General features: G+C 41.9%; 2 protein-coding genes across 2 annotated transcripts in view; one reads left to right on the forward strand and one right to left on the reverse strand.

The window, feature by feature from the left end:
- Window positions 1-15,733, reverse strand: part of LOC146811337 (zinc finger BED domain-containing protein 5-like) — a 50,720-nt gene extending 34,987 nt beyond the window's left edge. Inside the window, exon 1 of the mRNA XM_085618432.1 lies at window positions 15,616-15,733. The gene's annotated coding sequence lies outside the window, so the exon portion shown is untranslated. The remainder of the gene's footprint in view (window positions 1-15,615) is intronic.
- On the forward strand, window positions 15,436-19,215 carry HYLS1 (HYLS1 centriolar and ciliogenesis associated). Its single transcript, XM_085618433.1, has one exon. The coding sequence runs from the start codon at window positions 16,531-16,533 to the stop codon at window positions 17,845-17,847; it is 1,317 nt and encodes a 438-aa protein (XP_085474559.1). The 5' UTR covers window positions 15,436-16,530; the 3' UTR covers window positions 17,848-19,215.
- Window positions 19,216-19,750: the final 535 nt, after the last annotated feature.

The raw sequence follows: 19,750 nt of genomic DNA on the forward strand, positions 1-19,750 counted from the left end.
AAAGGAGGGGTCAGCAGAAGGAGGAGTAGCAAGAAAAGCTGACGACAGAAAGGCTGTGATGAGATTGGCCAGCTATAGTGAAGACGAGGTCTTCATGGATTGGTGCGTTGGTGTGAGTCGCGCTAGGAGTAGAGAATTACAGAGTGACGTAAACGTTCCGGATTGGTGCGTTAGTGTGAGTCGCGCTAGGACTGAAGAATTACAGTGTGACGTAAAACGCTCCAGATAGGTGCGTTGGTGTGAGTCGCGCTACGATTGGATAAGAACACAGAATAGTCTTAGAAGAAAGCTAGCGATATAGGATAAGGAAAATTATGTATTACGATCCACCAGAGTAAGAGAAAAAACCATGGTTTGGAAAAATCAAGAACTTATTTAAAAAGGATAAGCCAATTGTAACTAGGGAAGGACAGATACTTCCCCCGCCGAAATCGCCCGCATCCTTTATGGTGGCGAAATATGGGTATCATACTTGTATTTGGTTGGATAATTGAGCGAAATATACCAAAGAAGATGAAGTATTAGCATTCCCAGAAAATGGCTCCTTTAGTTTAGCGGTATTAAGGAATTTAAGAGAAAGGATGATGAGACTAGAACCGAAACCTAGACCTCCTCAGTTTGAAGCTCTAACAGAATGAGAAGATGAGTTGTAGGAAAGCGAGCGACAGTGGAGTGGCGGAAGGTATAGATACATGTTTGGGAGACCGTGTGGACAGGAGAATCATGATGACAGGATGAGGAGATGGCGGAGTGCAAATATGGCTGATGGGATGTTCCCTATGAGAAATGCTGAAGAGACTAGTAGTAGAAAGTGTACAGAGAAGAGAAACAATACAGGGCTAGAAGACTACAAGTATGGTGTGAATAAGTCGGAGGATGATGTACTCGAGGACATGTTCTATAAAACTCCTCCCTCGTACCAACCAAACTCCACGTTGCTGGCGCCAAATGCGCCAGTAAAAGAAGCACCACGAAATAAGAATTCTGAGCCAACACCACCTGATTTAGGGAAAAATAGCCCCTTTAGGGAATCTGAAAATACACAGCCCATTAGAATGGCAAATGAAAACTTAGCTGAATTAGCTAGAACTACCCTGGAGTTAACTGAAAAGATTAGGGAATTGACCAAAAATATGGAAGCCGTAACTGTTCCTGTAACAATAGGGCCAGTGATGCCTGTTTTTGATAAGCAGAAAGATACTGAGCATTGTCTAATGATTGCTTACAATAGTAATAAACAAACTGAAACGGGAAAAAGAGATTCAGGAGAAAATCCATGGGGAAAATTGGTGGGAACTTCTGGGTTAAGTACTCCTACAAATTTGACAGTAAATCAAAGTCCAGCAAGTAAAACATTAATGACAACAGAATCGGCACCAGAATCCCCAGAGAGGAGTCTGGAGCGAGTAAGGAATGAAACAATCCCTGTAGGTCCCGCTTCTGATGAATTAAGAGATTGGTTAAGGAGTCTACAGCGAAAAAATGCCGAACCTCGACCTTTAGATGTGGCAAAATGAAAAATAACTTTGGAAGAATTGATAGTAGGGACTATTCCCACAGAAAAGTTGAAAACATATCAGGATGAAGAGCTGATGTTGCTATGTAAAAGTATAACATGGAGGGCGAGAAGTTTGCATGAGAAATTGGAAGAAGTGGCAAGTGAGATGGGTATTGATTTTGAGAGTATAAAATCGTTACAAAAACCGAACAGAGTAGACTTTGCTGAAAAGGACATTGAAAATTTGAATACCGCAGGAAGATTAACTCAAATTAAAGAACTGATTGTTTTGCTAAGGTAATGGGGTGATGTAGATAAATGGAAGAGCAGGTTGTTTCGGAAATGGGACGATGCAACAGACAAGGCTTTTTCAGCTTTTGCAGTAAGAGAAAAGGAGACAGTGGTAACTGAATGTCCCAGAAGAGAAATCCCAGGAGGAGGCTATGTGCATGTTCCTTGGACTAGGCAGGACATTTTATCATTTACAAATGACTTTCCCCAACTTCGTGAGAAGCCGGTGGAATGGTACAGGCAGGTAGATAGGTTTGTTAAATTATCCAAAGTACTATGGATAGATTTGAATGGTCTATTCGACATAATTGTGCCAGCAGATCTATGGGCAGAATGTAAAATTACAGTAGGTTGGCCCACTCAGGAATACCCTAGAGATCCTAAAACAGGTGCCCCTGATCCAGAAGTAATGAAAAATTACGAACAGGTAGTTACCTTCTTGAAAAATAAAGTTCCTCCAAAAGAAACTGATTGGGTAAAAATTGATAGAACTCATTCAAGAAATAAAGGAATCTGTACATGCCTATTATGAGAGATTGGTTTTGGCTTTTAAACAATACAATGGTGATGAAAATTTGAGTGAGAAAGATTTAAGTCATTTCGTATATCGATTTGTGTACGGGTTGCGGGCTGAAGTAAGCGAAATGATAAAACAGCATACTGTGGATTGGCAAATTAAAAAGATAGATGAAGTATTGAGGCATGCAAAATATTTTAGTGACAAGATTGAAGCCAAGCAACATAAGCTAAAAGAAAAGGCCATGTGGGCTCAGGTTAAAGTGGCGGAAAGACAGGAAGCCCAACTGATTGAACAGGCAAATGGCATGAGCCATGTGAAACAAAAACCCAATATTGGGAAGGCAAAAGGACATATTAGTTTAGATGAAGCCAAAAAGAAGTGGACATGTCATAACTGCGGAAAGATAGGGCATTGGAAATCCGAGTGTAAATTACCCCCAAGTGCTAATGGCGATAATGCATCATTAAATCCACAGGTGCAGAATGAGGTGAGTTGTCAACCACAGTGACAGCAACAGGTCGTTGCCCAACAGTGTCAGGTGCCAAAACTACCTTTTCCATAGAGCGTAAATCCACAGAAATACGGTAATGAGACAGGATTCTACAACGAAGAACAGGTAACTAAGCTGCCGCGCACTAGTGTCGTTTCGCAGTATTGGCTGCAACGCGATGAGAGTGAGTCAGAAGAGAGATATTGACGATGCCGAAGAGAGGAAGAAGAGTGCGTACTTGGCGCAACTCTGGAAGTAGACCAGACAGGCCCTTTTGTGGACGGAAAGATAAATGATGAAAACATTACTTTCCTAGTAGATACTGGTGCTACTCGCTCAACTGTTAGATCAGCTGACGTTAAAAATCTTCCTCTCTCGGATGACAAAATCAAAGTAGTTGGAGTCTCAAACAGACAGATAAAAACGTATCTTACTGAACCAGTTAAGGTTAAAATAGGGAAATTTCCCAACATGCATCGCTTTGTCGTCTGCGACACCAGCCCTGTAAATTTGTTAGGGAGGGATTTGTGGTGTAAGATGAATTGTACGATCTTCTGTACTCCTGATGGTATAGCTTTTGAGACTCCTGACGAGGATGTACTGTACAAAATGACCATGGCTAATATGGAACCCGAGATTACGGAGGCATTTGCTGTATTTAATCCAGAAGAATTGCCTCAGGAATTAAAGAAAACAGTGAAACCCGAGGTATGGGATTTCACGGGAGAAGACGTGGGACTAATGAGAAATGTAGACCCCGTAAAAATTACTGCAAAGGAAGGAATAAGTTACCCAAATATTCCCCAGTATAAATTAACACCCGAAATAATTGCAGGAGTCACTCCTATAATAGACAAAATGATTAAACAAGGTATTTTGAAAGAGATAATGAGCAGTCCATGAAATTCACCAATTATGGGTCTGTAGAAGCCTAACGGAGCTTTTAGGATAGTACAAGACCTGAGAAAAGTGAATAAGATTGTTGTGTCATGTTGTCCTATCGTACCAAACCCTTCTGTGATTCTATACCAGATTCCTCATGATGCAGAATGGTACATAGTCATTGATCTGTGTCATGCTTTCTTTTCCATCCCATTGCACCCTGACAGCCAACAGATTTTTGCGTTCCGGTTTGGCGAACGTACTTTGGCATGGTGCCGAATCCCACAGGGGTATACAGTAAGTCCATCGATATTCAATCAGATTCTGAAGAAGTCCCTAGAAGATTAAAAATGCCTGAAAGTTCAGTACTAGTCCAATATATCGATGACCTACTGATGGCATCGAGAACTCAAGAAGCCTGTGTAGTGGATACTGTTGCGTTGCTGAATCATTTAGCGGATGTAGAACTTAAGGTATCCCCATCAAAATTACAATTTTGCCAAAAAGAAGTACAGTATTTAGGCCATAAAATTGAAAAAGGGCTGAGAAAGGTGACTGCAGATAGAATCAGGATAATCAAAGGAATGAGAGCAACAATGACTCAAAGAGAGGTGATAATGTTTCTTATTATGGTTGGATACTGCCGTCAATGGATCAGCAACTTCTCACTGATTGCAAAACCTCTGGTATGATTGACAAAGAGTGATGTGAAAGACCCCCTTGAATTGAATAAGGAGGAATTGAAGGCTTTCAAACAATTAAGAGACGGTTTGTGTGAAGCCCCAGCTCTTGGCATGCCTGACTATGAAAAGGAGTTTGAGCTCTACTGCAGCGAAAGAAATGGGTGTGCACTTTCTGTACTGGTACAGAAACATGGAAAATTGAGGTGACCAATTGCATATTTTTCGGCTATACTAGATCCTGTAGCTGTGGCGTTGCCTGGTTGCTTAAAAGCTGTAGCGGCTACCTGTAAGAGCTTGGAATAGAGTGAAGGAATTGTGATGGGATATCCTGTGAGAGTGTATGTGCCTCATGATGTGGCGATCCTTTTAACTAGGAGTCGCACCCAGTTTATGACGCATAGTCGTCTAACTAAGTATGAGAAGGTCATTTTAGGTGAAAAAAATGTGAGTCTTGTGAGATGTCTAAATGTGAACCCATCAACATTGTTGCCAGATGCTGAGAATGTGGAAGTAAGGGATGACGTGGATCATGATTGTCTGGAAGTGCTTGACTTTTGCACTAAACCACGCCCTGATATAAAAGATGTGCCTGTGAAAGAAAGTGACTATGGGATGTTTGTGGATGGATCATGGTTGAGAACAGACGAGTGAATTCTGAGTGCAGCATATGCGGTATGTACTGTAGCAGCTGTACTGGAAGCATCTTGTCTGAAAGGAGTGAGATCAGCCCAGGTTGCTGAATTGTTTGCATTAACAAGAGCGTGCAAATTGGGAAAGAATTTGAGAGTCACTGTGATTACCGATAGCCAGTATGGCTTTGGTGTGGTACATGACTTTGGGCAGTTATGGTCCCAAAGAGGGTTCTTGACATCGAATGGAACTCCTATAAGGAATGCTGAAGTGGTTGGGAAGTTGCTTGAGGCGATACAGCTGCCTAAGCAATTGGCAGTAGTAAAATGTGCTGCCCATTCAAAGACTGCTAACTATGTGTCGGCTGGGAACGAATTTGCAAATGACATGGCGCAATATTGTGCGCGCAACCAGAATTCGGTCAATCGAGGCAGGGAAAAATAAATGAATTCATGTCCCTTACTTTTTACTAACACTGTGAATACCTGGGAGGAGGCAAGACAGTTACAAGAAGAGGCAGGGGATGAGGAAAGGAAACAGTGGATAAAATCAGGATGCGCACCCCGAGAGACAGACTGTGTCTGGGTTTATAGGGATGGAAGACCAGTCATGCCGGATAGCATGGTCTCTACCATGGCACGGATGTATCATGGACAGGCACATGTAGGAAGGGATGCTATGATTAGGCTTTTCAAACAGACATGGTATAATGCAAAATTTTGGCTTGGAGCTGAGAGCCTGTGTAAGAGATGCCTTATATGTCAGCAATACAATCCTGGAAGAAAAACAGTGGTGAGTCTAGGAACAGTAGGACAGGAAGGAGCGCCTTTCACCAGAATGCAGATTGACTTTATTGAAATGCCCCCCTGCAATAGTAGCGAAACTCCTATTGACAGAATTAATTCCCAGATTTGGTTTTCCAGTCACGATCGAATTAGTTAGAGGGAAACATTTTCATAATGAAATCATGAAACTAATTTGTGAAGCATTAAATGTACAGCAAAAACTGCATTGTGCTTATCGCCCAGAGGCTTCTGGAGTGGTAGAACAAGTGAATGGCACCATTAATAATAGATTGGGGAAAATGTGTCTTGCCTCTAGTGCTCATGACTATCAGAGCTATCCCTGATAGGAATACTGGACTGAGCCCCCATGAAATTGTAATGGGAAGAGCAATGAGACATGTTTTCGTTCCTGTCAACAAACTACTGCCTATAACTGATGACTTAGTGTTGGATTATTGCAAGGGATTGGGTGATTCCGTTCATTCTGTGTTTCATCAGGTTGGATCGGATGCAACCACTCTTGAAAAGAAGCCAACTCATGATTTAAGTTCAGGAGACTGGGTAAGGATTAAAGTGCATAGAAGAAAAAAATGTCTGGTCCCACGGTGGGGAAAACCACGTCAAGTGATCTTGACCACGATGACAGCTGTGAAATGTGCCAGAGTGAAGAATTGGATTCATGCAAGTCATACCTTGCGAATCCCTAATCCAGTGAATAACCCTGAAGAAGAATACTTGGAAGAATCTGATACCACTTCCGAGTCGGATTCAGAAGAAGCAAGAACAAGACCGACTTCTGGAAGGGGGGAGTTGGAATCAAGTCCAGTTATAGCACCAGAGAATCTGCCCTTGAAAAGGAGATTGGAGATTTCTGACACTAGCTCAGAATCAGATATGGAACAAGTGCAAGTACATGAGAATGTAAAAGGGAACATTGAGGAGACTGTCAAGGAAACCCTTGATAAAGAAGCTCCACATGTAAACACGTGAGAAATTCCACCTGAGGTCATAGAAATAGAAGGTGAGGTACTAGATACAGAGAGAAAGGGTGAGATTGTTGCGGAAGACCCCCGAAGAGGTGTAGGGAAACCACACATCCAGGTAGACAGTTAGTCAGCAGGAAGATTGCGTGGAAGAAACACGAGGAGGGACAAAATTAGATAAGGAACAGGAAATTGTGGAAAGAAAAACTACCGAAGGCAAGGGTCAAAGTGGAACCGAATCTGAAGACAGTGAAGAAGAAGTACAAGAAGGTCCAGTCCTGAGAAAAAGAGCATGGAAAACTGAAAGGAGTGAAAAGGGAAGTAAATTGAAAAGGCAAGTGAAAGAGGAAATTTGGTAAAATGATTAAGATATCGATTAACACGAGTAAAGTCATCTAGAGCAGAACAAGTGAATGAGGTGTCTAGCCAAGAGAAATCAAAAGACAGTGATCAGACACCCTTGGAAAAGGGAAAACGGACTAAGAAACCCAACCAGAAGTATAAATCACCGGAATGGACGTATGTGGCACTTCCTGAAGCACAAGAGGAAGCAGACAGCCAAGGAAGTCTAGAGGTGACTAGACCAGAAGTGGTTGAGGAAGACGAAGATTTGGAAATCCTGAGAGTTATCTTGTCCGACATCGGAGAAGAGACGGATGTTCAGGAAATTCTGAACCAAAACTGTGAGAGTGAAGTGAAGAATGATCAAATGCCAGATTGAAGGGACAAAGAGGTTCTAGAGAAATTGAAATACTGAGTAAGAGACATATCAGAAAGAAACCAAGTAGGTGCTCAGAGCCTTGGGTTTAGACAAAACTAGTTGTGGGTAGACAAGGCTATGTCAAAAGACACTGATCATTTCCGAAATGGCAAACGCAGAAGGTAGAAAATCTACATGTGTGTTCCTTCGAAGATGGTGCAAGGTGTGCAAGGTGTGTTGTTGTTGTACGGGATTACTAATGCTTCTGTGGAGTGTATTAGCTTTAATAGTTTCAATTAAAGTAACGTTCAACACGATAGAGGGTAATAGTGAGAATAAGACTAATATAGAAAAGATTGATGATACTCATCCAACTGGAGTGATAGATAGAACTGATTTACATAAGGATAGGTCCATAACCGATTTTTCTAACAACGTTTTCTCAAAGTTATTATATGAATACGTAAAAACTATGGATGTGAGAGATTATTACGTCTGCATGCAGATACATGCATCTGTATCAGAAGGTGTTACCTATCACCACCTTCCTGTGACTTATAGTATCACATGTAGTATGTTAGCAAGTTTGTTCTATAAAACCGGAAAATTAGAATACTATTTCTCAGATGTAGATAATATTTTTTCACAAGTACCTGTAGTCCCTGAATTGAGTAGGATAAAACCTGGTAAATGTTTAGGTGAATATTTCTTAGAAACTAAAGAGTTGACTTAGAGGCAGTGTTTAGGAATAATCTTATGTGTAGTTTAAAGAAGGAAGAAAAGACTTTTTTGTACATGGTGGAAGAAAGGAGAATTAAGATGCAGAGAAAGATACCTGAGGGAAAAGGAGAGAAGACTGTTTGATACGTAGAAAGAGAAAAACATTTGAAGGGAGAAACTAGTCCAGCTATGGCTTTAGACTGGCCTCAGAAAGGAAAATTGTGTATTAGAAGAAATGAAACGGTCTGTGATAACTACTTTATAGGTGCGAGTGAATGCCATGATACATATAGAATCATGGGAGGATGGGGATTTAAAGGGGGAAATGATCCGGTATTCCCTGGGTTATATTTTATCTGTGGAAACAAAGATTATTATCGGTTACCAAACCATTGGTATGGCACATGTTACCTAGGCCTGGTCTTCCCAAAGATATTTCATGTGGGAAGGGGAAAAGATGGTGCACATGAGATAGGTAGACAACCAATACGTAGAAGGAGGGAAAGTTGGTCAGAAATTGTAGGGGATATTTTTGGAGCACTAGATACCAGCCGTTGGAATATCTCTGATTGCACATAAAATCAGAAAATTGTCTACAGTGGTGGATCGCTTATCGACAAGCACTGCTGGAGGATTTCTATTAGTAAATACCGAAATGGTTGCCATGAGAGCCATGGTGATGCAAAATCGACTTGCCCTTGATATCATTTTGGCCAAAGAGGGAGGAGTTTGTGCAATGCTGAAGGTGCAACATTGTTGTACTTATATTCCTGACGAAAGTCAAGACTTAAAGACATATATTAAGAATATAACGGACTTGCATGAAGAGATTGTTCCATTGGAGGTTGAAAGTGTTTGGGAGTAAATTGGTAAAGGGTGTTCTACTATTAAGAATTTTTTAGTTAAGTTAGGCAGTACATTTATAGGCAAGATTTTAATTCCAGTAACTTGTATGGTAATATTAGTACTAATAATAAGATTAGGTTGTGTATGTATTAAAAGAAGAAAAGTACAAAATAAAATAAAAAGAGAAGTAACCAGGAAGAGAGAGAAAGAAAGAAATGAAAGAGAGATAGGAGACATAGAATTGGAAGAAGGGAAAGAAAATATGTATAAGAAGACAAGAGAGGATGAGACAGGGGAAACTATGATGTGACGTAACAACACTTAAGAGAACTGAATTCATTTCTGTAAAAAATGTATCAAACTTTTGTGGAATTTATGGTGATATTAAAAAATCACCAAAGGGGGGATTGATGGAGCAGATAAAACAAAAATGTTGTATACCATCTCTATTTCTGCATGAAAATACTAATGACGTAATCAGTTTACATATTAACCTGTATTAACTGTGTGCCGTGATATACTAATCAATAAAATGCACCTTGATAAACACAAATTACACTCGGGACTAATTGCTATTTGCATGGCAGAATAACTTTAATTACTAACTGTGGTACGCATATTAACAATAGAAGGTGTGGTGATAGAAATTGCATGATTTGTGCTGCTTTGGTGATGTTTTGCGTTCCTGTTGGGACCAAATGGTGAGTATTATTGCTTAAAATGTCGCTATAAGCTAGGAAAATACTAATAAATAATGGGTTTAGTGTGGGTTTAAACATTAGAATCTTCATTTCCATATATTAATTATGTTTTATGTTTGTTTTGCTTAAGTTGGCATTCGGGCCTACCAAGCCATGATATTCAAAATGGAGTTCGGAAGTGGCCACTGTCGTGTGAGCGCGATGTCTACTGCGCAGACTCAGATGGCTCTGAAGATCTACAGGTGTCCTTCGATCCACAGCACAGTGTTCCTTGTCAAGGATAGGAACGTGGAGGACTGGCTAAGTTCAAGAAGGGTGAAATGACAAAAGGAACAATATATTTGTTGAAATCGGCATGTTGTTACTTCGGATCTTTTTCGCAGAAGAAACTTTATGAACTAAAAGAATGACATAAGCCACTTCCCTGAGAACCGGGGAAGTGTTAATTGAAGACCATATTTCAATTTGGAGGGCACAGCCAATCCGATTGCTTGAATTTCAGAAATTGTTGCGTTGAAATTTATTATAAAAGGGGAACTATAGGAGAGGGTCTAGTCAAGCGCGTTCCAGAAAGGTGTCCCGCACTTGCGTGATTGATTGCTTGCACGAGGGCCAGGTCCCCGGAGATCTTTGGGACTGTATCGTGCAGGGCGAAAGAACTTTGCCTCCGGACTGACTGGGTTGTAGCCTGCATTCGATTGGAGGGTTATATCGGAAAAGGCTTGACTTATGCAGGGCTAATAAGTTGCGGGAGAAAGGTCACTAGAATCCAAGATTAGGTAAGTATAAATGCCATATGGAATCATGTTAATATGATCAAATTTTCTGATTTGAAATGATGATGATTATGTCGATGAAAGTGACATTTATTAGATAAACTAAAACATTTATTAAATAGAAATGAGTTTGTGATTTTTCTTTGAAGATTATTAATTAAGGATCTAAGACTTTAAGTGTGTTTTAGCTGGTTCTAAATCACCATCAACCAGTCCAACAAATTGGTCCATCGACCAAGTGGTGGAATGCCTTGATGTTAAAGTTAGGATTCTATAAATGTCACTGTATATATTTAGGATAATGTAAAGATTTCTTTCTGTAGGTAATAAGGTAACCCCCACATGTCCAGCGGATTCGTCATCCTCCTGCGTGCGGATTCAGAGTGAGAAGTGTGAGTGTTGGTGTTATGGGCCCCACCAATGAATGTTTGTGCGAATGAGTAAGTGCGGTTGACGGATCTGTGACGCAGGGAGGATATGTAAATTTGCCCCCTTCCCGCTGGAGCACTCGTAGTTTCCAAAAATATTAATAATGGAAAATCAGTGTAACCAGTTTTAATAAGATTATGGGAAACATAAAAAAAAACAAACATTGGTAAAGCCAATAGGTCTGAAATTGTTGGTCAGCCTTTTGGTTCTGTCAATGCGTGCCTTGTTTTGGTCCGTTTTTTGTGAAACCTTATTGGTGTGGGAGCTGCTGGCTCTCATCATTATAACAAACATTGGCAAAAGCAAAATTGCTTTGGTCTCAAAAAGCACACATTGCCACAGCAGTTCATGGCGCGGAACAAATTGACTGTGTCAATTATGCTCCTTGTGAAAGAATAGAATGCTGTCACTCACAATAAAGCTAGCTGTTAGATGGATAGAGAGACAGAATTTTAATAAATACAAAAGGTCATAGTTAACGCCAGAACTGATTAGGGGCCCAATTATTAAATAAAATCTCAAAAGTGCACTCATGTCCCTGCATGAAGTGCAGATATACAACTTTCGTGAATTCAAAAGACTTTACAGAAGAAGGCCAAGAAATAGTACTTTTGTTAACAGCATTTTAGCAAGAGCAAATCTGCCTGCAGGTGCAGATTTGCTCATGCAAAATTCTGAGTGTTTGCAAGTTCACTTTCTCTCCAACCATTTTTTTCCCAATCTTGGAACAAGTTTTATGTCTGCCATTGTCAGGAGTAAATTTCCAATCTTTCTCAGTATGGGAAAAGATTAGAGAAGAGTTGATGAAAACCCTTAAAACATGCAAGTTAGTAGGTTTGCACAGACTCAAACGGGCATTCCAACCCTGGAACTGTTGCTTACCATTAACTTCAACGCCAGTACATAGATCTGCGGAAACGTGGCAACATAAGGGAATTGCTAGGATTCAAACCCTACTATGGAAGGAGCCCTGACATACTCAGAGAGGCTATTTCTGAGCTCTTGTATAATGAGATTGCTGTGATAATTAGTCACAGCCCAACATGGCACAAAAGGGAAGAGTGGATTTTGTTACAGGACAAGTAGATTTATGAAGCAACCTGCCCCATGGACAAGTAGATATTTTATTAAATTCCACACCCCTGAGTAGTAGCAATATTACTAATTTCCTGCCACTCCATACTGCTCTCTTCCTGTTGCTCAAACTCAGAAATGCAACTTATCTTCACACTTCCACGCATACTCTTACACACTTTTATAAAGTGACCTACTCTATTGCCTCTAATGCACTTCAGCTGGACACCTTATATTGTTTCCTAAATGATAACGTGAGCCTTACCTAAAATAAAACATTACCGGCCTTCCCAGCTTCCTGTTCTTTGACCAAACTTACATTTTCAGCATTCTCAGCCTGACCCACTTTCCCGATATCTTAACAAACTTAACTGAAAGTTTCATTCCTTTTGTTAACTTTATTGTTTGGTCAAGAGTGGGATTAGTACAGCACAGTAAGTGCTCTTGTACTTTTTTAATATGGCAATTCAAAGCAATCTGGTCCCTAATATATTGGTCAACTGTATTTTCAAATTCACACGTACTGTCCAAAATCCTCAAAGCAGCCACATATTGGTCTAAAGACTCTACAGAGTTTTGTTTACACTGATAAAAATTGAAATGCTGCAGTGCAATACTGGGTTCCTCTGAAACATGTTGAAATAGTTTATTTTCTGCTTCAACATACATATTCCAATCCCCCGCATCACCTGAATCCTTGCCTGATGGTTGCACTTCTGGCAGATGGTCAAAAAATCTTTGTCCTTCATTCCCTAAACAGTTTTCTCACTGGAGAATAAATGACTGCATCTCTAGCAGTCAAATAATTTCGGAAAGCTCAAAACCATATTTTCCATTCTAATACTGGTTTCCCTGGATTCATTGGAAAATGTGGAGGCTGCTGAACATTACCACTACTAGCCATCTTAATTTTTTCCTGTGGTGTTAGATACACATACCGTAAAAAATGCTTTGAAAAATATACACGACTGCTGAGGCTGCAAAAATCCATAAAACCCCACAACGTTATGCAGGAACAAAAAACCTGGACCAAACCTGCTCAATATTTCCACAAAATGTAAATTATCAGCTTGCCTAAATCCTTATCGAACTCACGATTGATGGCTTTTGGTGCGCCCTCCAAACGAAATCACTAACTCTCCAACGATCTCCATAATGACCTCAGTAACTGCAGAAGGAAGAAAAAAGACTTGCCTTCAACAATACCTTCAACAATACAGCACACCGCAGAACTGCATGTAAGATGGCCACCACTTCACGTAATCCAATGCAACATAGCGCATCACAGAAAGACTGGTTTGCTACTACCTCGGCAACTTCCCCCACAATGGCCGCCCCAAATTTTGTAGCTGCTCACAACGTTGTAGCCTAATGTAGCACGTGGTTTGCTAGGAAGATGACACGCAAGCACTGTCCCTCACTCCTTGCCTGACGGCTTGTCAAATCTCCACGTTGCAGCAAGCGCTTCCCATCCTTACGTCCCATAGTATCTTCAACTGTCGCTATAAATGCTTCACTTATGCACCAGATCCCGTAGTATCTCCAACTGCCGCTATGAACGCTTCACTTACTCCCCAGATAATTGCCAAAATGTAATAAGTTCACAAGCAGATATTGGGTAAGTTGTATTTTATTTATTAGACATTAAATAAGCCAAAGTAGTGGGCCTATAAGCATGCATCCAGGCAATCATCAACTGCCAACGAGCAGAACGTCAAAGCCAGAAAGCATCTATTAGGTTATGTTTTACATAAAAGTTACTTACTCACATGTTGTATCACCTGTCCCTCAGCCCTTGTGTCCTTGCTCCTTAAACTCTTCTAGAATTCCCCTGCTGGGTTCTAAGGTTGTTTGCGATATAGATTCCAATTTGTCAGTGCTTCTGGTGAAGAAAATGTACACAGGTCTCAAGGGACCAGATGTTTAAGGAGTCACATGACCACCTGCTTACTTAAATGATATCATTTGTTAAACAGTTTTCTTTTCCTGTTTTCTCCATTATTGCATTTTTTTGTGTTTTCTTCTATTGTTTTTTTCTCGTTTTTTTGCTGTTAAGAAGATTGAAAGTATGTTTGTTTGCATAAAGGTGGAATATGTGTTAAAGATAAAAGTTACTTACTCACATGTTCTATCACCTGTCCCTCAGCCCTTCCTTTGTGTCCTCGCTCCTTAAACCCTTCTAGAATTCCCCTGCAATATTCTACGGTTGTTCGTGCTATAGATTCCAATTATGCCAGTTACTCCTCTGGTCAGCTGGGGAATTGTTTATTATGCTGCTCAATAAAGTCAACTGTTTGTACCTGAAGGAGTGCCCAGGCATCATTTTTATTTACAACAAGTTACAGTCAAGAGATGCCTTAAAGGATACAACCGAACATATTTAATCATAAACAAAAAGCCACCAACGATAGACAAAGGTTAAGCACTTAAATTCCCAAATTCATATTATCAAAAAACGGTGCATCCACTTCCAGCATCCGTCGTTGATTGATGCTACAAAGTTCAAGTATTTGACCAAATAAGGAAGGTGCACTTAAGAGTCATTCAAGACCACAGGTAATGTCCATTTATCTTGTTTTCATTCCAAAAGGTTGTAAATAAACGGCAAATAGCCAACGCGTTTCGTCCCTTTTGCCAAGGAACTTCTTCAGGGCTACGAAGCAATTGACACGAATAATATTGGGAAGGCGATTTGCACAGTATCCCAAAGAATCAAGATCAGATTACTGGAAAATATTCAGAACAGATGTATATAGATGAGACATCAAGATCCAAATCAGATAATAATGTAAAGGTCACTTCCATATTGAGATGGACCATAACAGCATGAAGAGTGATGCCAATGACAGAAACAGTTCTTAGTGGTTATAATCCCGATTTGTAAGAGACAACCGTGCCAAGCAGCATAATAACTGGCACTTGTTGAGTGCACCTTCCTTATTTGGTCAAATCCTTGAACATATTTAATCACCACGTTTCCTCTACTGCATCTGTCTGCACCCAGACAGGACACTTTCAAATATGTACTTTGGCTCAGTCAGACTTAGACTGTGCCACTGTGCACTAAGGTGTTTTTACGCAGTTTACCATTATCCGTTGTGTGTTTCAACACATACATGCTGTTACTGAGTTAATACATGGAAGTTTGTGGTTTGTCCAGTTTTGTGTCTCTATCACTGTGAGTTCTGCATACATTTTGAGTGATTGTCAGCCAGCTAACTGGTGTGTTTTAATTTAAAGGCCCTTTTGTCTGCTTGGGAAATATAAAATAAAAAGGTAGACCACGTTAAACCCAACTCGTCTGCTCATTCTCAGCCTATATTATTTTAGAACTGGAATGATATGCGTTCATTAACGGTTGGGCTGGAAGCAGATGCTTGCCGGAAGGCAAAAGTGTGGTACACCGGAAGCGGAGGGTCATCCTGCTGGGGTGGAAGCAGAAGTGATCGTGCAATGATTGAGTTTGTGGGATCCGAGAGAACGACTAGGTGGGTGGTGCCTCCGCTATACTGGGCCATAAACGACTACGAGCCCAGTAGCCATACATCGCACCTGATAAACTCCTTCACTTTCAATGCGGTCACAGGTTACAGTCCGCACCACTTACCGTTTCTGAGGAGATGCGAAGAAGATGATAGCGTCCCGCCCTGCAGGATAAAAGTTGGGTTTTTCGCTAAGCAAGTCAGCGGGTGTAGTTCTTTTCCAGGTGGACGACGGGAAATGAAGTTGCTATTACGGACAATGGCGCCAGGCGTGGTTATTTTTCAAGGGGATGCCGGGAGGTGTAGTTTGTTTGATTACTGGCCGTTGCTAGGATCCCCGCCCCTTCCTGCTCCCGCTGCCCGGCCCGGGAGACTCAAACTGCTGTTGAAGGAAGGGGAGGCGGGGGTAAAGAGGAAAGGGGAACAGACAAAACAGCCTAGAGGGAGAAGCCGAACAATCTAGTCCCGGGCAAAAGTGGACGGGACTCTGCAGAAGAAAAACTACAGCGTTAATGGCGACTCTATAGACTGGCGGCAGAAAGGTAAATCCATCAGAGTGCCACCAACAATTCAGACTGCTAGTCAACGGCTACCAACAAACCGTGCAACGAAGCGGAAGGTTAACCGCACACCGGAGAACTTGAAACGGCGGTAAAAGGGCGTCTATCAAATCACTGGGGAGTATGTGCAATCAACCGATGCAGCACAAGCCGTAATCTCAACAAGAGAGGCTCTCAGTATAAGGAACCACAGAGCGAAAAAAGAAAAAAACTTGTTACGATGTGTCAATGCATATACAACCAGGCTGCTTGAAAAATAAGCTCATCGATGGGTAAGAAAACATTCACTTATGCTTAACTTTACCAGGAGATATCAGCTGACATATTAACGGAAAGAGCAAGCAGTATCCTCGGTGCATAGGAAAACTGGGGCTGTTTTTTAAAGTCTTGAGGTCGAAGCACTTAAGATCGTTCTGGTGTAACCCCAAGAGCTTAAGACGATTGAGTTGTGTAATAGAACCAAGGGACTGAGACAAAAGTATGTCCTCATCAAGGAATGAAGGGTCTCATGAGGAAAGTGAAAGAGAAGATGCACAAGATGTTCAATTTGATAGCCCCCTGCAAGAACCAACATGGGGCCTGCGGCGGAGGCAGACTCGTGATGAGGAGCCCACTGCACGCCAAGAGATTACAGAGGAGGAGCTACGCCGGGAACTGGCTCTCCTGGGCTTCAGTGGCATTCCCCGTGAGAGACTCTTGGAGTTTAAGCAGGACTTGGAGCAACTGATGGAGCGCCGAGCTGGGCTGATACCAGGGCCTGAGGGAGACATGGCGCGGAGTGCCCAGAATGAACTCACACCAGAGACATCCCCCTCCTCCAGCGACCCATGGTCTGATGAAAACCCTTGGCCTGGGGATGCGTGGCGACCAGACGGCCAACAGCAGGAACCTAGCTATAGTCCTACCAGTGATGATCATGCTGTGGATCCAGCGCAACATTTTGCTGTCACAGCAGATACAGGAAGGGGAGCATGGGCTGGTCCGTCTTCTTGGCAGGCACAGAGCGGCAGCCAACCCCCTTCCAGAGGTGCTGTTTCGAGTGGGCAATCCCGTGGCAACACTGCACCAGAGTGGCCCCCGCGTTCCACCGGGGCTCCTCCGAGTGACTCTTACAGCAAGCACACAGTGGCCATTGGAAGGCAGTGGCCATCAGCACCCATTTCTAGCAATACCCCTAGATTGAGCAGCCGGAGAGGTGAGAGGCTGGTACCCCTCTCAAACAGCCCAGGAGGCAGCAGCCCTGGGGGCAGCAGCAGCAGCTCCCTGGATGTGCCTGGACGGCGACCTGTGATGAAGAGGAAGGTGCTGCGAAGGAGACATGATGGCAAGACCCTAATTTCTGATGAGTCCATCATTTCTGAAACTGACTCTGACTTCTGGGAACCTAGAGCAGTGTTCCAAGGAGAAGCCGTAACTGACAGTGATTCGCTTTCCTCTGACATGCAGTCGAGCAGGTGGACCCAACGGCCTGCCAACTGGGAAAGGCACAAGTCATTCATCCGTCCTAGAATAGAACCGCTGCTCGATGGCTACCGGAAGAGGACTGACCCTGTGGCTAAGTACATGCACTACAAGCAGAGCTGGGACTCCATGCAGATGTCTGTGGAGAAGGGTCGAAGGGAGCTGTGCTGGGGCATACGTGAGCAGATGCTGTATAAGGCACCACAGGCGATTTCTAGGCCTCCACAGGTGTATGTGCCCAACAGTTATGTTGTGCCCACTGAGAAGAAGAGGTATGCCTTACGATGGGGGGTTCGCTATGACCTCGTCAATGGTATCATACCACAGGCACACTAAGTTTTTTTTCTTCTCATTTTAAGTTCCTTGTGTAGTTAGGTTTCATATATACCTACATACTCCTTTCCCTCATCATTTTGCTTTTCTTACTATCCAATGAGGGATCCCGTCTTCTCTTAAAAAACAAGCTTATTTCTACATGATTATACAGCATACAACCATATGCCACCTGCATATTTTTTTCTTCCTTTGCAAAGACCTGCTGTCTGATCAGCCAGTGCTCTGCCTTGAGATTCCAAAGTATTTCCTCCCTCTCATAGACCAATTCTATCCCAGAGACCAACCACATCACCTTAGTGTCATCCTGAGTAAGAGACTAATTCTTCCCTAAAGATTCGACATTTACCATGTCGCCTTCGAGATCTAAGGGAATTTGGTCCGTGTCTCAGTAACATCTACCATCCCAAACATTTATGGCACCATTGTTCCTCTGGGATTTCCAGTACCTTCAAAAGACTCTTTACATTGCAGTGATCGCCCTCATCTTGTGTAACTCTTGGAGATTTCATAGATGTTCATCTCTAATATCAAATCCGACCTTGAGGAATCACCTCTGCATCACATGCGTAAGAAGATCCAATAAGATTTCCATGCTGTGCTAGATTCATGACATTGCATCTTGCTCGTCCCATGAAGTTTCTTGTTCCACTAAAGGTCTCAAGCTTTCATCTCTTAGATTCAATTTATTTAGCATCTTTTCACCTTGAATATTCAAACTGTTTTTGTTCATCTTGAACATTTCAGGAGGCTTCCTGCGTCATCCAGGGATGCTTCTCACACCAGAAAGACAGCAGTCACCCTTTATCCTTTCTAGGCACCCGAATGCTTTGTCTCATGAGTCCTTATTTCCCGAAAACCCACCACAACTGGTTTAGGGTAGCTAGAGACAGCAAACCATTTTCTAACCACTCAGAAGACACTTCCCCCTCACACCCTTAATGGTTCTTGAGTGTCTGATTCATCTTGCATGTTTCCTATACTGCACAATATTCAGTCTACACCTGCCTTCAAGCCATATTTACGACCAATTTACCACTCCTACTCAGAATCCTAAGCACAATGTCCATGAGCTGGGTTATGAAATCTGGACAAATGCCTTTCTGAAGGACCAAAGACCATAATCTCCAAATTTGCTTTTTTTAAATTATCAACATGTACTAAACAACCTTGTGCTCAGAATTAAACAACTGGATCAATGCTCGTGTCTTAAAATCAGCCTGATTGCAATTTTTTCTCTGAGGGGCTTTTAAAAATAAATAAACTGATGGTCACTTGCCGTCTTTCAGCTGATGCTCTCCTCAGATGTGTGCTCTGTTTTTATGAGTGTGTCCTTTCAAGAAACATGTTTTAATAAAATATTTGCCGATACTTGTTTCTGTAAAGGCTTCATTTTATCAAGAGATAGATGAGTACTGTGCTTTTACTTGCTTCAAATGTCATTGTATGTGCTCTCTCCGATAGTCAAGTGTTCCTGGGGGGTAAGATCATCCTGCTTCCTGTTTCAGCAGTAGGGTTCCCACAACTCTCCGTGGCATCACAGACCCTGTTTCCAGTCCTGGCCGTTCAAGCAACATCTATTGCACTCTTAGTGTTGGAGTCTTGGTTTGTCCCCATTGATCTAATTAGAAATGGGGGGATAGAATTTATTCATTAAAATGTTTGTGATTTTTAGGGAATTGATTAATTTTGTTGAACGGGAGCCCTATACACCCTTGGGCATTAGTGCATGTTACAAATTAATATTTCATTTCTATAGGTTAAGAGATAAGTGATGGCACCTTGCGCTGGAGTGCAGATCTGTACAGTTACTTTACAGGGATGTTCTTATCAGGTCAATATAATTCTTTTATCCTGCCCCTAAAGGAGATGAATGAAGGGATAGTACTGCTATTCCAGCTTCAGG

This window comes from Triturus cristatus, chromosome 7, assembly GCF_964204655.1.
Source record: "Triturus cristatus chromosome 7, aTriCri1.1, whole genome shotgun sequence".
Classification (NCBI taxonomy): Eukaryota; Metazoa; Chordata; class Amphibia; order Caudata; family Salamandridae; genus Triturus; species Triturus cristatus.

Excerpts from the sequence above, each read along its gene's own strand:
- HYLS1 (XM_085618433.1), top strand. The coding sequence starts at position 16,531 with ATGTCCTCATCAAGGAATGAAGGGTCTCATGAGGAAAGTGAAAGAGAA.